We start from the raw sequence: 18,213 nt of genomic DNA on the forward strand, positions 1-18,213 counted from the left end.
GGAGCGGAGACTACCCCCCGGCCCTCAACGCCGTCGCTTAAGACGCTCCACTCATCAAGGCACTCACCCCGCAGTGCAATCGATCCAACAGCCATGGCTACTCACTCGGATCCCTCCGGAAACGCTGTCGGAGGGAACCGCCGTTCCGAGTCACTACAAGCGCTCTGTCTTGGCGCGTCCACCCGGCACCGGTGCACCGGTACCGAGCGCCAGACAGACACCAGTACGAGTTAGCGCATCTCTCTCACCTAGGCGTCGACCTGGATGGACGAGTGGCCGTCTGCTGTGGCCGTCCTTCACACAGCCCACACACTGACGCATTGGGACAGGACCTTTCCCAGCGTTCACAACGTAACCCCGTCCTCACCGTCGCAAAGGAGGCCTCAAATGACCCCCCGTTTCTACTACCTCTAGAAAGCCTGTCGTCACCATTCGCCGAAAACGCTCCAATCACCCATTCACCGGCCACCCACTACGTTAACGCCAATAAATACAAATATGACCCATCTGAACTCATCACATGGTCGCGGCGGGTGGGAGGCCCTCAGGACGGGGGTCACTGGGTCTCCTGCATACATGAGGCGCTGTCGGGAGCATGCTGTAAGCAGCGGTCTCGCTGTCCTCCATTCCTCGGGTGTAAATCTCCTCCGGCCTCTGGCACTCAAGAGTGTGGACACCTGATCGACCTGTGCACATGCTGTTGCCCTGTTGTGCCCCGTTGACGCGTGCACACTGAAAAGACTGATCTGGCTGAAATTGTCCTCGTTTCAAAATGGAGCGCCAGCGCAAGACAATGTGATGGATGACCCAACAGGCAGTGGCGTTCCATGTCGCCACAGATCAAGCGACCTCACATGGCGTGTACCGCCACACCCACCGTGCATCACACCCGGACGATAGTCCACCCACCAGCACCTTTTGGACCGCTCAACCTGAGCCTGATGGGTACCACTTGTAAACAACAGGTCCCCTGCGGTGGCTTTGTGCTGGTGCCATCAGCGGTAGCCACGGCACACGCGCACTGATGAACGAGCCCCAATCCCACGACGCAGTCGGACATCATCAGCGCCGAGCTGGTCGTCTGGATATAAACGCGCAATGCCCATCAGCGCGCAATCCTCATCTCACACCTTTGTCACTCACCGTTCGCCTCGCCTACTTGGATCCTAGTTTCTCCCCAGCTGCCCGGCTCTTCGCACAATGGCATGTTTTGTGATCTTTGCGGGTGCTGTCTTCTACAGCTACGCCCGGCAATGTAACATCATTGCGACGTCAAAGGAAGTCGAACCCGACCAATCCAGCTCCGCTGCTCGGCCGTTACAGACAGTGTTCACCGTACCAGTGGCTACAGCTTCGAGACGCCGCCGTCGACGACGTTTGCGTGCAACCTCGAGGCTCCCGCTCTTCGACTACAACAGCTTTCCGCATGTCCTGGAGAAACACGTTCTCCCTTACTGCGACAACACCACATTCCTCGCGCTTCGTTCCACCTGCAAACGTCTTCGTCTCTGTGCAGACCGGCTCGAAGCGTTTCATATTGCAATCTCTCCAGGATCAGACGAGGACGCCAAACAACGCAACGCATTAGTTTGTGCGCGCATATCCCCCGCGGACAGACGGCGGTGTCCAACGTTCAAGGAATGTCGTATAACGGCTAGAGTGACAAACGACAGCGAACAATGCACCGTGACATGGGAGCAAGGTCGAATTCTCTTGCAGCGGACACGGGTGATTGACCTCATAGGCTCAGTACCGTTCAAGGCTATGGCGCTTCGGCCCCATCAGTGCCCCCTGCTTCACACCATTCGCTACCGACCCACGACAGTCGGAAGCTTCATTTTGCCGAGCCTCACAGCGCCGACGGTAGTGGTGTTTGACACGCTCCATGCGGCCCAGCCCTACGACAAGACGTTCCGCAAGGTCCAGGTCCATGCCATTCCGTCACCTTTTCTTTCGCCTGTACCGGTCACCAAGCTCGTCGTCAACCTGTCCTACAATGGGGGACGGGTCTGGCCCAGCCTTCGCTTCCAGGCGAACCGTTCGCTTTCAGCCGTCGTGCTCATTTCCACAAACCCCATGCCTCCCATGACCACCACTCTTGATCCTGTCATACACGCCGTCGTCATCAGACACACCGCCCCGCTCCTCCAGGACATTGCCACAGGCATAAGGTGCCGGATCGACGACCACTGCCCAACCCTCACCATCACCTTGGTCGACTCGCACACTGTGCATCCACTGTGCTTTGGCCCCGCGGTGGAGGATAACAGGTCCAAGGGGAACGCGGCCATGGCCCTCGCCATTAGACAGCAGGGTCCAGCGACACCTGTGCGAGTTTGGTGTGTCTGGTGAAATGGCCAAAGAGGCGACCGGGGATGCGCTCCGTTTCATGACTCTGGCCGAGTACCGTGCCACCCTCGACCCGCACCAGGCCAAGCTCGAGACGGTGATGGAGTGCTGGAAGTAGCGTGGGGAAGGCTGTACGCTGTGGTGCGCCGAAATCCCGACCGGAGATCGCAATGGAGAAACACACTACGCCGGATGTCAACTACTGGCGCCCGCCAATACTGTGTTCTCGTCAGCTCGTGGCCGACGTCACTGTACCTCACACCGCAGACGAGAAACACACTACGCGGTTCGTCAACTACTGGCACAGGGGAATACTGCGTTCTGGTGGCGGAGGCAATTCAGGTCTGGCAGTGGCACTGTTGGTCTCACCAGGTCACTGAACGCGCTTCCCAAGGATCTCTCCACCCAGTCGTCTCCCCTCGGCAACCTCTTGCAGAGCACGATCCGACCGTGTCGCCATACCGTCGCTCCATGTCTACATGAAATGCACAGGCTACTGCTCTTCTGTGATATGCACATGTGTGCAGGGGGTCGCCAAGAGTGCCGAGGTCGTTGCGACCAGGTCAAACGCATCGCGCGGTGAAGGAACTGCACATGATTGACGGACCACTAACACGTGTCACCAACGACAAGTGAACACTGCTCCTTGCCTACGCCTGATCGCACTACTGTAGCACCAAACTGTTTGCAGAGAATGAGGCTGCCAACTACTCTCCGTAAGTGGTTGTTGCGGCACTCCTGGTGCAGAACAGAATGTATGGCCTGTCACACTTCCAGTGACACGTTAAAATCCCCCCATCACAGAGGTACAGAGGCCGTGCCACAGTCAATATGGGACCATGGGGCGCCCAGTTTGTCAACATTCGCCCCATCGTAAGTGTGGCGGTCAGTACCAGGTGACTTCCAGAGCGGTGGCACATCAAGGAAAGCGCTGGGGAGAGGGGTGGCCAGATACAGTATGGCAGGGGTGGGGTGGTCGAGCGGCCACTGCGATGCTGTATCAGGGTCGTACAAGCTAAGCAGTAGAACTATACTCCTCGCATTGCACTCGGTTCCTCTTCCCTGTGGAACACTGCCAACATTGCCTAGATATCATCACCATGCCCGCGCACGCGCGATTGACGACTTGTCCATTCCTCAGAATTGCCGATCCCTCCGTACCGGCGGTATCTCCATATCAGGTGACACATGCTCCACCCACACTAGTGGCATCTCAAAAACCAAACAAACACGCAGAAATTGGCACATTCCATGCGGCAAGTTAGTCTGGGGTCGATGTGGTCCTGCACTCTGCTGCACTCTGCGTACTCTGCTTGGTGTATGCTGGTGGAGGACTTGTATTGGGGATTGTGGAGCTGGCCTCTTTATCGGAAGCTGACGCGTCAATTACGTTACAACCTTCCCCACTAGAATCTCTGAATCTCGGACAGCGTACTACACACTTGTCAGAGGTGTTGACATGCTCCTCTCGTCCACCACTCAATTGGGATCGCCCTCGAGTTGGTTCCTTCCATTGTTCTTCCTTTTAACAGCAACATCGGTGCAGCCCCCCTGCATTCAGGTGCGGCCACCTACGGGGCATGCGGGGTCGGGCCTCCGCTCAGGTTCACACAGGCGAGGATGGTCCGATGGGCTCCCGATGGGGACGCCAACGCTCTGCCCAGCAAATAAGCACGCACGATGGCGCTGTTGCTCTCCCTCATTGCAGCGCCAAGAACAACGAATATAGAGAGCAATCGCGGAGGTTAGGATGTTAGGAGAGAACGACCACGCCACACGTGTCCGGTGCAACAAGCGCAGAGAGCCGTGATTCGGCGAATTTACCGGTCTTCTGGTCCACCACATGTCTTGTGACTTTTTCGAGGCACAGCAACCCACTTTGCAACTCGCAAAATTGGGGACAGAGTGCCGCCCATATGATGCAAGAGGTTCCCCAGCGGTCCCCCAGCGGTCCCCCAGCGGTCCCCGAGGCAGGTTGGTGCGAAAACTGACTAGGAGTGCCTGGAGGGCATCTCCGGATCGGATCCTAGACGGAAGGCGTAAGGCGTCCAACCCACCGGGCCACCGACGCGTCGGCACGAGACGGCAACATTGGCGGGGAAACCGCACAGTTTCCGACCTCGCTCACTCCACTTCTCGCCCTCTGCAGCCAGCAGTGGAGTGGTAGTTGACGGTGATACCCGGGGATCAGCCGGAGTTGCGCGACAGAGGAGCAAACCCGCGCCACCGAGGTCGAGAAGCAGCAGGAAGAGTATAAAAGAATGGCGCGAAAAAAGATAGGAGGTGGTTTGAATCTCAGAACCTCCCCTGCCCATCATGACGCTGCCAGCACCACCAACAATCTCCCGCTACAATGTGGCTCGCAAGCTGCAGAAACGTAGCCTGCTTATTGCCATCAACAGTATCGCTGGTCTCTCGATTCTCTTCTTCGGTTACGACCAGGGAATGGTGAGTTGAACGAGTCTTGCGTGCCCAAGCTGATAGGCCTAGATGGGCGGCGTGAACAATGCCGAAGACTACATCAGGCGCATGGGCTTTGGATACACCAAGATGGTCGACGGCCAGCCGACGCCCGTGGTCACCGACTCGCTGCTCCAGGGCGGTATCGTCTCCATCTACTACCTCGGCACCCTCGTGGGCTGTCTCGTCGGCGGCATTGTCGCCGAAAAGGTTGGCCGTATCCGTGGCATTGCCCTCGGCGCCGGTGTCGCCATTGTGGGCGCTTCGCTGCAGTGCTCGGCCATGAACCACGTCTGGATGATCTGCGCTCGTCTCGTGAATGGCTGGGGCACCGGTATCCTCAACGCGATTGTCCCCGTTTATGCCACCGAGACGGCCGACCACACGTCGCGCGGTCAGTTTATCGCCATCGAGTTCACCCTGAATATCCGTAAGTCGAGGTTGTGGCCAGCTGGAGGTGTTGTCGCTGACAGACCCCGTCAGTCGGTGTCGTGATCGCATACTGGATGGAGTATGGTCTGTCGTACATTGACGGCGGCCGCTCTCAAATCCGCTGGCGCTTCCCCATCGCATTCCAGATCCTCATGCTGCTTGTCCTCATCTCGGCTGTCTGGTTCTTCCCCGAGTCGCCTCGCTGGCTGGTCAAGGTTGGACGCGACGACGAGGCAAAGTACATTCTCGAGCGCCTCCGTGGGTCCACTGGTGAGGACAAGCTGGCGGCCGAAGCCGAGTACCACGAGATCAAGGCTGTGGCCGACCAGCAGGTCCACTCGACTATCCCCACCAGCTACTGGAGCATGATCACAGGTCGTGGAAGTGGCAAGCTCCACATCGGCCGCCGTGTGCAGCTCGTCATCTGGCTCCAGATCATTCAGGAGTGGGTCGGTATTGCCGGTGTCACCATCTACGCACCCACCATCTTCGGTCTCGCTGGCTTTGACTCGAACAAGAGCCAGTGGATCAGTGGTCTCAACAACATCTTCTACATGTTCAGCACCCTCATCTGTGTGTTCACTCTCGACCGCATCGGCCGTCGCTGGACTCTGTACTGGGGCTCCGTGCTCCAGGGAATCTCCATGTTCCTCGTCGGTGGCTTTACCCGTCTTGGTCTCAACGCCAGTGCCGCCGGCGACACTGCTGCCGCCAGCCGCTACGGTATCGCCGCTGCGTCGTTTGTCTTCGTCTTCACGTCGACGTTCGGCGCGACTTGGCTTACCGTCCCCTGGCTGTACCCTGCCGAGATCTTCCCCCTTGCGGTCCGTGCCAAGGGCAACGCTCTCGGTGTCGTCGGCTGGAGTATCGGAAATGGATGGCTTGTGAGTGAAAAATGACAGAAAAATGTACCAAAAAACCCCATGGCTGACGAGTCCAGTCCCTCCTTCTCCCTGTTTGTTTCCAGCACATTGGAGAGAAGACGTACTACCTCTTCGGCATTGCGAACGTAATTTCCATTCCCAGTACGTCGTTTCGCACCTCCACCGTGGCACCCGAGATAATACTGACCCAACCCGCAGTCGTCTGGGCGTTCTACCCCGAGTCCAACCAGCGCACGCTTGAGGAGATTGACTTTTTGTTTGCGGGCGACACCCCCTGGAACTGGGTTGCCGAGTCCAACTTTGCACGTCTCAAGCAGGAGAACCCCGAGATCGCGCACGACCTCCACCATGGCGTTCACAGGGACGTCGAGGAGCTCGCATCGGACGACAAGGCCACCACGGTGTCTGTAGCCGCGTCTGTTTCGGACAAGTAAGGGAGGAGATTGTTTGGTTTTGGTTAGTCCTGTAGGAGAAGACTGTGGCAGACATGCATGTGGTTTGTCTAAAATCCATGAGGGACACAAGATGAGGCCGATGGGATCGACGGAAACGATCGCCGGGACTCATAAAAATCAGCCGGGCCGGTGGGTCCGACGGAAGCAAATGTACGGCAGCCTCCGTCTCAACACCTCCACCTCGACACACAATGTCAACGTCTGGTCCTCATCGTCGCCGTCGCATCGCCCACACCACATTGACTTTAGGCCGACAATGAGCACGTATGTGTTCTTCACCTGTGTACATTAGACCTTCAGCTGACACGTTCCAGCTTGAAGCGCGTGAACCGCCGTCCGGGGCCGTCGGCAGCCGCGTACTACAACACTCCGCCAGCGGCGTCGCCGTCGCCGGTCCTCTACCCGCCCTCGGGTGGGCCCAGCTCTGGACGCGGCACGCCAGCGTCCAGCTTGTTGCGACCCACAGTCGGTCCTGGGTCCGGTCGCTCGTCCCCACCTCTCCGCCCGGACTCGTCCGCAAGTCAACGGAGCCAGTACTCCGAGTCGCCCTTTGGCGGAGGCATGAGCTCGAACCAGGCGTTCCCGCGGTCAGGCCACGACCTCGAGACACACAACGACGACCTCCTCTCGGGCCTGATGGGCAAGGTCGACGTGCTCAAGAGCGTGAGTGCGATATCGTCGGTGCTGGGGCGGTACGATAGGAGCAGCAAACGTGGGCAGCGGCGTCACTCCGCAGTCGATGTTGCGGCGTCGTGCCCTGTCCCGGCGGCCGAGAAAAGAACAGGTGCTGACGGCAGCTTACCATCGGTATTGGAGACGAGGTGCGCGCCGGAAATGCCGAGCTCGCAGGCATGGTGGGTACACAATAATTGCTACACATCGGCCCTAGCTGACCCAAACCCCCAGACCGACGACTTTGGAAGCACGTCCAACGTCCTGAGCGGCACGTGGAAGCGCATGACCCGCATGGCCAAGCGGCAAAGCACGGGCTGGTGCTACTTCATGGGCTTTATGCTGCTCGTGCTGTGGATCTTCATCATTGTCTGGTGGCTCCGGAGGTAGACAACGAAGCCGCGCACATGTTCTTGGGACACAAAAATGTATTACAACGCTCACACCGCACACATGCTGGCAGGTCCGTGCGCGCCTAATCTAATGCACCATACTGCTGTGGTGCTTAACGGTGCCGTCGCGTTGCCAGACTCGCCGCGTGTCGGCGGAACAGCTGAATATGGTTTGACTGCTTACATCGTGCTGCTTTCTATATCTACTAAACGTTTTGACGCCAACTACACATATTATCTAGAGAGGACGGAGGGTGACGCCAAAGTCCATCGGGGTGGCCGGGATCTGGTACTGCGGGAGGACACCGGGGCCACACGAGGCAGTGCCGACGCCGCTGTGCTTGTAGTCGACATTGACCCAGACCTTGTCACCGGCCTTGAGGTCGGGAGTGTGCCTGGCAGCCTCAAGCTCGGCGGTGGACCAGCGACGCGCGGTGAGGCCAAAGAGGGGCGAGCCCTCGATCGCGACGCCACCCTCGGTACCGGTGAGCTGGGCGTGGCGGACGTCAAGACGCAGTCCGTTCTCCTGGGGATAGACATAAGGGGTCTGGAGGCCCTCGATGGTCGAGGTGTACGCGCCGACCTTGGACGCCGAGCGGGTGTCGCTGTACGACTCGCCGGGACCCTCGCCGAACCAGCTGACGTTGGAGAGCGAGGCCGGGAAGCCGAACTGGAGACCAACACGGGGCAGGGGGATGCCTGTCCAGGGGCCGTCGGGGCGGATCTGGACGTCGACGTGGACTGCGTCGTTGTTGCCAGTCCAGGTGTAAACGGTCACAAGACCGCGGTCGGTGTTGGCTGCGCCAAGGCGGGTGGTGACAACCAGGGCGTCGCCCTCGATCGCAACCTTGTCGACGCGGGTGTGGCAGCGGTCGAGGCCGGCAGCCTTCCAGATGTTGGCATACACGTGGGCCTCGTTGTACGCCTCGGTGCCTTCCAGGTCGGCGCCGCGGTCGTTGTCGGTGGTCGCGCGCCAGATGGTGAGGCGCGAGTCGGCGACGGGAAGCGAGCCAAGCTTGACGAGGGCACCGAGCTTGGTGAAGGTGGCCGGGCCAAGGGTGATGGTCTCGCCCGAGAGGACGGGGGCGACACCAGCGGGGGAGGCAACGGCCTTGGGAGCCTCGGCGGCATGGAACTGGGTCCAGGCGACCTCGTGGCCGGCAGGAGCGTAAAGGGTCTCCTTGGCGAGCGAGGCAGTGATAATCCAGAACGACTCGCCAGCGCCGACCTGAACAGCCGGCAGCTGGACAGTGGCAGTCTCACCAGCAGCGACATTGGGAACCTCGAGCTTGCCCTCGGCAACCACCTTGCCGTCGGTCTCGACGCGGTAGGTGAAGGCAAGGTGCGACAAGTTGACAAAGTCGTAGCCGTTCTTGATCGAGACGGTACCCTTGCCCGCGTCCTTGATGTGAACTGGCTCGATCACCTTCTTGTACTCGAGGAGACCAGGCGAAGCAGTGCGGTCGGGGAAGAGAAGACCGTCACAGACAAAGTTTCCGTCGTGAACCTCCTCTCCAAAGTCACCGCCATATGCGTAGTACTCTTGGCCGTCCGCGGTCTTCTTGGGGAAGCCGTGGTCGATCCACTCCCAGATAAAGCCACCCTGGCAACGGGGGTACTTTTCAAAGAGCCTCTGGTACTCCTGCAGACCCGCGGGACCGTTACCCATGGCGTGGCCGTACTCGATGATAAGGAAGGGCATCTTGTCGCGGCGAGCCTTGATCTTGGCCTCTTCCTCGGGGCTAGCAAACTTGAAGGCGGCAACGTCGGCGTACTTCTGAGGGGCAAACTCGTCGATGCCCTGGCCGATGCGCTCAACCTCCTTGTGCCAGGTGTACATCTGGGAGTAGACGTCGACGTAGCGGGCGGTCCAGTCACGCTCGTAATGGATAGGACGCGACAGGTCGCGCTGGCGGATGAATGTCGCCATCTCGCCAATGTTGAAGCCGACACCGCACTCATTTCCGAGCGACCACATGACGATCGACGCGTGGTTCTTGTCACGCTCGAGCATGCGGGCAGTGCGGTCAATGAGAGCCGGGGTCCAGACCGCAAGGTCGGTGGGATTGTTGCGCCAGTCGATGCACGAGAAACCGTGACTCTCATAGTCGACCTCGTCGACAACGTACAGACCGTACTCGTCACAGATCGCGAAGAAGTCGGGGTGAGGAGGGTAGTGACTAGTACGGACAGCATTGATGTTGTTGGCCTTCATGAGCGCGACATCCTTGACCATGGTCTCGTGGTCGACCGAGCGGCCCTTGGTAGGGTGGTACTCGTGACGGTTGACACCGCGGAAGAGGATGCGCTTTCCGTTGATCTTCATCAGGCCATCCTCAATCACAACGGTGCGGAAACCAACGCTGAGAGGAACCTTCTCGCCCTTGGCCCCAGTGGAGAGGACACCTTGGTAAAGGCGAGGCGACTCGGCAGACCAGGCTTCGACAGCAACAGTGATTTCCTCGCCAGTGGCAATGTCGATACCAAGCTCAGGGATGGTCACGCGGCCAGACGGGTTGCAGTCAACCTTGAGGGTGCCCTTGCCGGTAATGTGGTCGTAGGAAGCGTGAACAAAGTGGTCCACGACGGCGTCAACAGGACGGTGGAGCAGGGTAACGTCACGGAACTGGGGCATGAGCTGATGATCTGTCTCACTCGGCTCGGGAGATAAGACTCGCTTGGCGCAGCCAAACGTGAATCCCGACCCGATGTTGCTGCACTTACGATTCCGGGAAGCCACCACATGTCCTGACCCTCCAGGTAGGTGGAAGCGGCCCACTGAGTGACACGGACCGCGACGGTGTTGACACCGGGTGTGACAACCGCGGTGACGTCAAATTCGACAGGCAGGCGCGAGCCAGACGAAGTGCCGATCTCCTTGCCGTTCACCCAGACCTTGCACCAAGTCTCAACGCCGTCAAAGCGGAGAACAGTCTGGGGTCAGCTCGTATATTCCGCTTCGTTGGCTCACCTTGCCATCCTTGGGCCATGCCGTGGGGAGCTCAAACGAGTAGCGGTAGTCACCTGTCGGGTTGGCAGTGGGGACGTGAGGAGGGTCCAGGGGGATGGGGTACTGGACGTTGGTATAGATGGGAGAACCAAAGCCCTCCAGCACCCAAGACGCTGGCACAGGAATGGTGTCCCACTTGGCATCATCAAACTGGCTCTGCTCAGCAAAGTCGGTAGCCTCAGCAGCGGTCTCGGACAGACGGAACTTCCAAGTGTCGTTGAGGCTGAGACGCTGGGCGTCCGACTTGTGCCATGCACGGGGCGGGAGGCCGCCGCGACCAGGACGGTAGTCCTCGTGCTCTGCGGGCGAGTAGATGGTGGTCATGGCTATGTTGGGGGGACAAGTCGCAGCGCAGTTGGGGTGTTTTATTTACCCTTCCGTCATCTCACGCCGGCCTCCGAACACGCCGAAGACGACTGGCCCGATAATTTCAACTGCTCTCCACAAGATTCCCGTGATCCCTCGTGGCAAGACGACATCCACATATCCACTGGCCAGTATTCCCGTGATACCATGTGGTCTGGCGCTCCAGAGCGCTTCGGGCGGCTCATGAACCGGCTTTACGTGGCCCGATGACCAGCATCAAAGCCGGTGTTGTCAATGCCACAGGAACGACTGGAGTGCCAAGTAGCACACCGGCCTTGAAAATTCCCGTTCGCGGGGCCACCAGTTGGTCATTTGGGCTCCTGGGGAACGACTTGAAGGTGCAATACCTAAAGAAAAGTGAACGTGTTGGCAGAGAAGTCGGCACGGGCCGAGAGGCTAGGACAACCGGCCAATAACCGTTGAAAACCGCCGCCACCCTCAGGTGGCATGCCAGGACGCGCTACTCGGCAACTCAGGTACGCAGGACCGATAAGGGCAGACAGCCAGGTTTATGCGGGGAACCGCCGCTGCGATGAGCCACATGGGGCCTCTACTGGGGAGGCGGTTGGGGCCAGTCCGCAAGCGGCTGCGGCGCGGACTGGTACCGAGCCTGTGCACGTCTGCGGGGCCATATGGCTATTGTCGGATCAAAGCTCCGGGTCACGGGCCGGAGACTGCCTACCGGTGTTGCCAACGGCCAACTTGGCACCGTCAAAGATTCCCGTTCGACGAGCTCATTCTTCCCGTTCGCGAGTGCCTTCACAAACTCATGTGAGGGAAGGGATGACCGATCCCGGGGCCACATGACAGGAACAAGCCGGATCAAGCGGATCACACAATCGAGAACGAACATAAAACGCCAGCACGGGGCCTCCAACGTTCCCCACACTCGTCCAGTTCACCCAACTTCGCCCATCATGGCTGGAATTGAAGAGAAGACCGACATCCACCACGACGACATGGCGTCGATCCACCGTGCTGAGAGTGGCAAGGTTCAGCGCATCTCGGACAACAACAAGCACCTCAGTGTGAGTGTGGCACTAGGCACAGACGGCTCCAACTTCTACTGCACATTCCCTTCGCAACTAGAAGCTCCACTTTGCTGACTAGATTATAGCCCGAGCTTGCCGCTGCCCTTGAGACCTGCGCCATCAGGCCCTGGTCGAGCTCCAGTCTCCACCTCTATGGTAAGTTGAACGGGTCTTTGGCACTTCTGTTTTTCTGGCACCACGTTCTCAGAGGAATGTGGCTGGCGAAGCACAATGTCGGCTGTTACTCAGCGCGTTGCTGACATGCAGTCTCTATTCTCTGCGCTCTCTGCTGCGCTTACGCCAACGGTTACGACGGTTCGCTCATGACCGCCATCAACGCCATGGTACGTGTTTTTGTTCTCGCTGCTCGCATTGTCCACAAGCTGACCATCACCAGCCTTTCTGGCAGGCACGTTTCGGCCACATTGGCACAACCGGTACCATGGTCTCTGTCGTAAGTACCACCATGCGATGGGGAGACGTCTACATGACTCCATTCACTTCACACACCCTACGGACCACCTTTCTGACTACGCACAGGTCTTCTCGATGTACAACGTTGGTTGCTTCATTGGCGGCTTCCCCGCTGCTTGGATCACCGACAGGTGGGGTCGTCGCGCTGGTATGGCTGCCGGAGCCATCATCATCATCATCGGCTCCATCCTCCTTTCTACCTCGAACCACATCGCCCAGTTCATTGTCGGCCGTCTGATCCTTGGTTTCGGCATTGCAAGTGCCCAGTTGGCCGCTCCTGCATATGTCGTGGAGGTGAGTCATCAGCGGCATGTGTTTTCTGGGGCTAATGTCAGGTCGCGCCGCCACACTGGAAGGGACGTTGCGTTGGTATCTACAACTGTAAGTCACTTTGCTTCAGTCCTTCTCGTACTCTGTCGATGGGGTGGCCTCTTCTTCTGTTGATCTGTTTGCTGACAAGCACACAGGTGGCTGGTACGCCGGTGCCATTCCTGCTGCTGCGATTACCTTTGGCTGCAACTACATCAACTCGGACGCCTCGTGGATCATCCCCATCGTCCTTCAGTGTGCCGCCTGTATCGTTGTTCTCGGCCTTGTCCCCTTCATCCCCGAGTCGCCCCGCTACCTCATGAAGCACGGCAAGGAGGAGCAGGCCCTTGCCATCCTCGCCAAATTCCACGGTGGAGGTGACCCTAACAACGCCCTGGTTCAACTCGAGATGGAGGAAATGAGGGCCGCTGCCGCCCTCGACGAGGCCAACAACACTGAGGCCTGGTGGGACTACCGTCCCCTGTTCGCTACCAAGAGCAACGCATGGCGCATGGTGTCGCCTCTCATGATGGCATGTTTTGGCCAGGAAAGTTCATGCTGGTTCTGGGGATCGCAGGGATGCTGGAGGAGTAGAAAAAGGCTGTCAAAGGTGTAGGAGCAACTTGTGGCAGGTGTTGCACCGACGGCTGCCACCAAAAATTGCTCCCGCTTCGCTTCGACCGCCGATCTCCATCTTCTCCGGCGTCCTAAGCAACCTGGAATTTCCGTGGCGAATTCGTGCTGACTGTATCCACAGTTCTCTGGTAACGGTCTTGCCTACTTTGCCACTGTCATCTTTGAGCAGATTGGTGTCACTTCGGTCACTGCCCAGCTCGGCTACAACCTCATGTACTCGGCCCTCGCCGTTGTTGGCGCTCTTACTGGCGCCGTCCTCACCGACCGCATGAAGCGTCGCTACGTCCTGACGTTTGGTACTGCAGTCCTCTCGATCACGCTCGCCGTATTTGTTGGCCTCACCTCGGTTATCCAGAAGGCCGTCGACAAGGATGAGCCGATCAACGCTGCCGTCGGCAAGGGTGCCATCGCTGTCTACATCCTCTTTGGTGTCTTCTGTGCTTTCGTGTACACCCCTCTCCAGGCTACCGTCACTGTGGAGCACCTCTCCACCAGCATGCGTGCTAAGGGTCTTGCGCTCTGCAACGTCGTCTCGCAGGCCATGGGCTTCATCAACCTCTTCGCCGGTCCTATCGCCCTCGCCAACATCGGCTACTACTATGTCATGTTCTTCATCTTCTGGGACCTCGTCGAGGCTCTCTGCTGGTGGTTCTTCGGTGTCGAAGCCCAGGGTCGTTCCCTCGAGGAGCTCGACTGGGTCTACGAGCAGCCCAACCCCATTGCTGCTTCCAAGAAGCTTGGATAAGTGTGCAAGAGTGTGCGCTCCCGTTACGTTTAATCAAATGGTATATAGTAGAGGCTAGGTAATCTCCATCCAGTGCTGAATGCAAACAAGTGGTTTGCCCCGTTGTTAGTGCTCTCAGGTGTGGATTGCACTCACAAGTGTCACTGTTCGCTCTAGAAACCATAGGTGACAGACAGGACACGATGCTGGCGGAAGTACGGAAATGGGTGTGCTCAAGCGCCACACCGCTCCTGTGATCCTGTGACCCGGTGATCAACGGACGATTGGCAAAAGATATGTGATCACATGGGTTGCCCATGTGCCTCCGAAGCTCCGACGTGACTCCGGCCCCGGTCATGGACGGTGAATTCCACGCGGCCAACGGCGGGCCGCTTCCCGTCAGACCGGGCCGTCAAAAGACTCGGCCGAGAAACAAGGTCGCCGTTCCTTCACCCCCAGTGGCGGCGGGACCGACCGGCGTCTTCAACCTGTGCTGTTGCTGTCGTTGGTTGAGAGCACAGTTGTTGTTTGAATGCCGTTGGGCCTGCTGGCAGTGATGCTTTCCAACCAGGCGAAAGAAGGGCAACGATCCCGACAAGCGTCTCCCCGAGGATTCCGCACGCATGAGAATCCCCAGGGGCCAGCTCAGACTCATTCGAGGGTTGTACTCGCCATCACTTGCCTTGCTCTTTTGTCAGACGGCATCCACTTGCTACCTACTTTTTCTTCGTGTGCAATCGAACTGCCTGCGAGCCAAAACAATCAGTCGCGTCCCTACTGAGGGTCTGAGAAAAGTTCAATGGCCTGCAATAGAGGGTTGTTGACCCTCTGGCCGCCACTGGTATGCACAATAGCTAAATCCAGGACAGTCACTCCTGGTGGCTTACACAATAGCAATGCCGTTGGAGGTGAGCAACAAGATGCAGAAGATGCCTCCCGATACCCCTTCGTGTTGGAATGCTGGTCTAAGGTGAATACAGTATTCTTGTTTAGGTTCATTTGTTGCCCAGACTATGCGGCCGTTTTTAGTTGCATTTCGTGGAATTATTTTCGTATAAACATGTGGGTTCCGTGTTTCTGACTCGCACGCAGCCGGAGGACCATTTGTGGCAGATTCTGAGAGACCCCTAGAAGTTTCCTCTTACACAACGGTACCAATTTGTGCATGCATACATGGTACCTACATACATCTGACTACTACGCTGAGTGCGGTGCTGCACCAACCCTACATGTGACTACCCAGCTGAAAGTGCTGCACCACCAAGCTTTACAATCTACGCCGCATCGTCGTCAAACTCGTCATCGTAACCACCGAACTTGATAAGGCTGGCAGGCGGCTTTCCCCTGGGCAGTCTCGCTGCGGCGGAAACCTCACGCAGCAACTGCAAGTTGTCCCTCTTCATGTTTTGCAGCTGAGTCGCGTTGTCTTCGCGCACAATGCGAATAGCCTCGCGAGCGGCGTCCTTGTCTCCATACAGTGTGCAATTACACTCGGCGAGGGTCTCGATCGCCTCTTCCTCCTTCGTCTTGTCGAACACAAGCACGAGTCCCTCGGACATCTTCTTGATAATTGCGGCGTGTTCCTCCCTGAACGACCTTTCGCGCTCGATGGCGGTGGGGACCGGAGGGACAGTGTTCAGAGCGCTAGTAAAGGTGAAAACCTTGTCCGGAGTGGCGTTCGACGGGAGCGGTCCAACAATGAGATCAGGAAGGGCACTGATGCCCATGTGTTTATCCCTGATGGGGTTGACCACCATGCGCAAGACGACACTGCGCACCGCTGGAGAGATCGGGGTGGAGTGATGGAGGTACGTGTAGTTGAGACCAAAGGGATGGGGGCGACCTTTGGGGTGGGCAATGAGTGCGATCGAGTAGAACGACGAGACAGTGTCACCAAGCTGCATGTAGGCGAATGTCGTGGGCAGGTCCATGGGGTACCTGGACCTCAGGATGGCCGCAATAGGCGCGAAGGAGCCTCTGTCTTTGGCAGATGCAGGGGCGGGGATGGGAACGACCCTGCCAGCGGAAGCCCCGGTCATGCTGGTACGGTGAGACTGTTCCTCTTCGCGAGTAGAGTGGCGGGCAACCAAAAGCTCGAACACGCAAGGCGTCGCTGGCTGGACGTCCCTGTGCTTAACGGTGCCAGCACAAACGCCAGAGAAGAAGAGGCTTGACGACTGGTCTAGAGGCGTGTTGGCGAGCATCTCACAAGCCGTCTGGGAGCAACGATGGAGCCTAAGCATGCTGAGTGGCTGATTCTGTAGTTGAATCGGCTCGTGGTACAGAACTCCCCTCGACATTTTCCCTGCAAGGAGGTCATGAGACACGTCGGCGGTTGTGAGAGCAGAGACGAGTGGGACCAGGCGTTCGACGTCGTGTGGGAGCTTTGCGTCGAGTCGAAAGCGCTCTATCACTGCATGGAGGTTGGGTTGGTCTGGCAGGCGAACTCCATCGTAAAGTGTGTTGGCGTCATGCACCGCCTCTGCGACATTCGATCCAAAAAGTCGACCTGCGTCGTCGCGCATGCGGAGAACCTGGGAGGCGGTGGGGTACATCAACTTTTGGGGAAGCTGGGTGGCGCCTGCGATCACCAACGGGTGGATGCGAATGATGGAATTGTCAAAGAAAAGCGTTTCAGTTGTGGGGACATTGTCTTGGTCGAGGTCACCAACACGCATGGTCACCGACAGGACAAGAGCCTTTCCTTGAGTAGCGCGTTGCAAAGCGATCGCGCCGTCTGCGTCCCAGTAGTCTTGGCGAGAGCAGTCATCGGCGGAACCGAAAAGAAGGTACCGGTCTTTGCGCACCAGACAATTGTGAACCAGGCCGAAGATCCCATCGAGGGTGAGAATGGTTGCGCTGGCCTTCTCATAGATCTGCAGGGACTGGGCAATTCCCACGAAATGAACACTTTCGCCCAGTGACGAGAGGGTGGCTTCCAGTGCTAGCTGTTCTGGGGCCACCTGGTAGAATCCCCCATCGGGAACGCGGTTGTGATGTTCATATTCCTCTGACGCGTCCTTTAGCGCGGTCATCTGGTCTGCCGTGAGAGTCTGCACGACCGGCTGAGAGAAGGGCGCTATGGCGAGCGTGTCGGCGGCCGAACCTGGTTCCCTGTAGAACGCGTTTCCGATGGTGATCGCGGTGCTGGCAGGTCCCAGTTCTTGAAGCTCCTCGGGCGTGTCCTCGTGGTCATCGTTTACGTGGCCGAAGTCGTCCGCGGCTGCGTCCTCCAGCTGCTTGGCCGAGGAGAGTAGGGTTGATGGCTTCTTGGGTTCGCGACCATCGACTTCTTCCTCTTCCTCGAGCCGTCTCTTATGCAGAGGCGCCATCGTACCCTCTATGACGGCTCGTATGTATATGTCGCAAGCGCTGTGTGAAAGAGGGAGAAAGTAGATGACGGTGCGGATGTCGGGTCGCGAGGCTGACACGTGTGTGCGTGTGTGGACCGAGGTCGGTGTGGAGGCTGTGTGTGGGGGTGTGTGGGTGCGAGTTGTGTGAGGTGACGTGGGAGATGGGATGACCCCAAGAGTGGCTGGGGAGGTGTGTCAACCTGGATGCTGTGTGCTGGCGAGTGGAGAGGTGGATGTTTGTCGTGTTGGAGAAGGTGACGACACTGAAAAGGTGTGTGTGGCGAGTCAGCCCGATCAGCCCACCAGTACAGTCAACCAAAAGGAAGGCGAGATCAGATCCCGCCCCCCACCTGGACGATTCCTTGGTCGACTCTGTACTTTGAAAATACCGTGTTTGGACATCCGTATGCAAATCGGTGGTGGCCAGCTCGACCGCTTTTACATCATGTCATACAAGCATGGCTCGAAGCCGTGAACATGTGTACAACCTGGGGGCTTTGGGAACGAGGAGCGCTCAAAGGAGTCTCACTCACCTCCCCCCTGGCCCAGACCGCCGTGACAAACATCAGCCTAACCCCCATCCCACCACCCTCGTCGTCGACTGAATTCAACAGCCCCTGCCTGAAATGCATGTGAGAGGAGTCTATAGGTGATCTCAAGGGAGGC

General features: G+C 58.2%; 6 protein-coding genes across 6 annotated transcripts; 4 read left to right on the forward strand and 2 right to left on the reverse strand.

Annotated features, from left to right (window-relative positions):
• Window positions 1–1,764: 1,764 nt before the first annotated feature.
• Window positions 1,765–2,467, forward strand: EHS24_003831 (uncharacterized protein; the record flags this gene model as incomplete). The annotated part of the gene is made up of 2 exons (XM_028619470.1): window positions 1,765–2,171; window positions 2,314–2,467. The coding sequence occupies 2 exons, from the start codon at window positions 1,765–1,767 to the stop codon at window positions 2,465–2,467; spliced, it is 561 nt and encodes a 186-aa protein (XP_028472043.1).
• A 2,198-nt stretch (window positions 2,468–4,665) lies between these two features.
• EHS24_003832 (uncharacterized protein) lies at window positions 4,666–6,559 on the forward strand (the record flags this gene model as incomplete). Its single annotated transcript, XM_028619471.1, has 5 exons — window positions 4,666–4,797; window positions 4,840–5,239; window positions 5,293–6,125; window positions 6,182–6,266; window positions 6,324–6,559. 5 exons carry the CDS (start codon window positions 4,666–4,668, stop codon window positions 6,557–6,559), a joined length of 1,686 nt encoding a protein of 561 aa, XP_028472044.1.
• A 169-nt stretch (window positions 6,560–6,728) lies between these two features.
• Window positions 6,729–7,642, forward strand: EHS24_003833 (uncharacterized protein; the record flags this gene model as incomplete). The annotated part of the gene is made up of 4 exons (XM_028619472.1): window positions 6,729–6,844; window positions 6,895–7,243; window positions 7,378–7,434; window positions 7,487–7,642. The coding sequence occupies 4 exons, from the start codon at window positions 6,729–6,731 to the stop codon at window positions 7,640–7,642; spliced, it is 678 nt and encodes a 225-aa protein (XP_028472045.1).
• Window positions 7,643–7,882: 240 nt separating this feature from the next.
• On the reverse strand, window positions 7,883–10,978 carry EHS24_003834 (uncharacterized protein; the record flags this gene model as incomplete). The annotated part of the gene is made up of 3 exons (XM_028619473.1): window positions 7,883–10,321; window positions 10,369–10,578; window positions 10,616–10,978. 3 exons carry the CDS (start codon window positions 10,976–10,978, stop codon window positions 7,883–7,885), a joined length of 3,012 nt encoding a protein of 1,003 aa, XP_028472046.1.
• Window positions 10,979–11,937: 959 nt separating this feature from the next.
• On the forward strand, window positions 11,938–14,215 carry EHS24_003835 (uncharacterized protein; the record flags this gene model as incomplete). The annotated part of the gene is made up of 8 exons (XM_028619474.1): window positions 11,938–12,048; window positions 12,138–12,207; window positions 12,319–12,395; window positions 12,449–12,505; window positions 12,592–12,819; window positions 12,861–12,906; window positions 12,993–13,348; window positions 13,592–14,215. 8 exons carry the CDS (start codon window positions 11,938–11,940, stop codon window positions 14,213–14,215), a joined length of 1,569 nt encoding a protein of 522 aa, XP_028472047.1.
• Window positions 14,216–15,468: 1,253 nt separating this feature from the next.
• On the reverse strand, window positions 15,469–17,526 carry EHS24_003836 (uncharacterized protein; the record flags this gene model as incomplete). Its single annotated transcript, XM_028619475.1, has 1 exon — window positions 15,469–17,526. The coding sequence occupies one exon, from the start codon at window positions 17,524–17,526 to the stop codon at window positions 15,469–15,471; it is 2,058 nt and encodes a 685-aa protein (XP_028472048.1).
• Window positions 17,527–18,213: the final 687 nt, after the last annotated feature.

This window comes from Apiotrichum porosum (assembly GCF_003942205.1).
Source record: "Apiotrichum porosum strain DSM 27194 chromosome Unknown scaffold_19, whole genome shotgun sequence".
Classification (NCBI taxonomy): domain Eukaryota; kingdom Fungi; phylum Basidiomycota; class Tremellomycetes; order Trichosporonales; family Trichosporonaceae; genus Apiotrichum; species Apiotrichum porosum.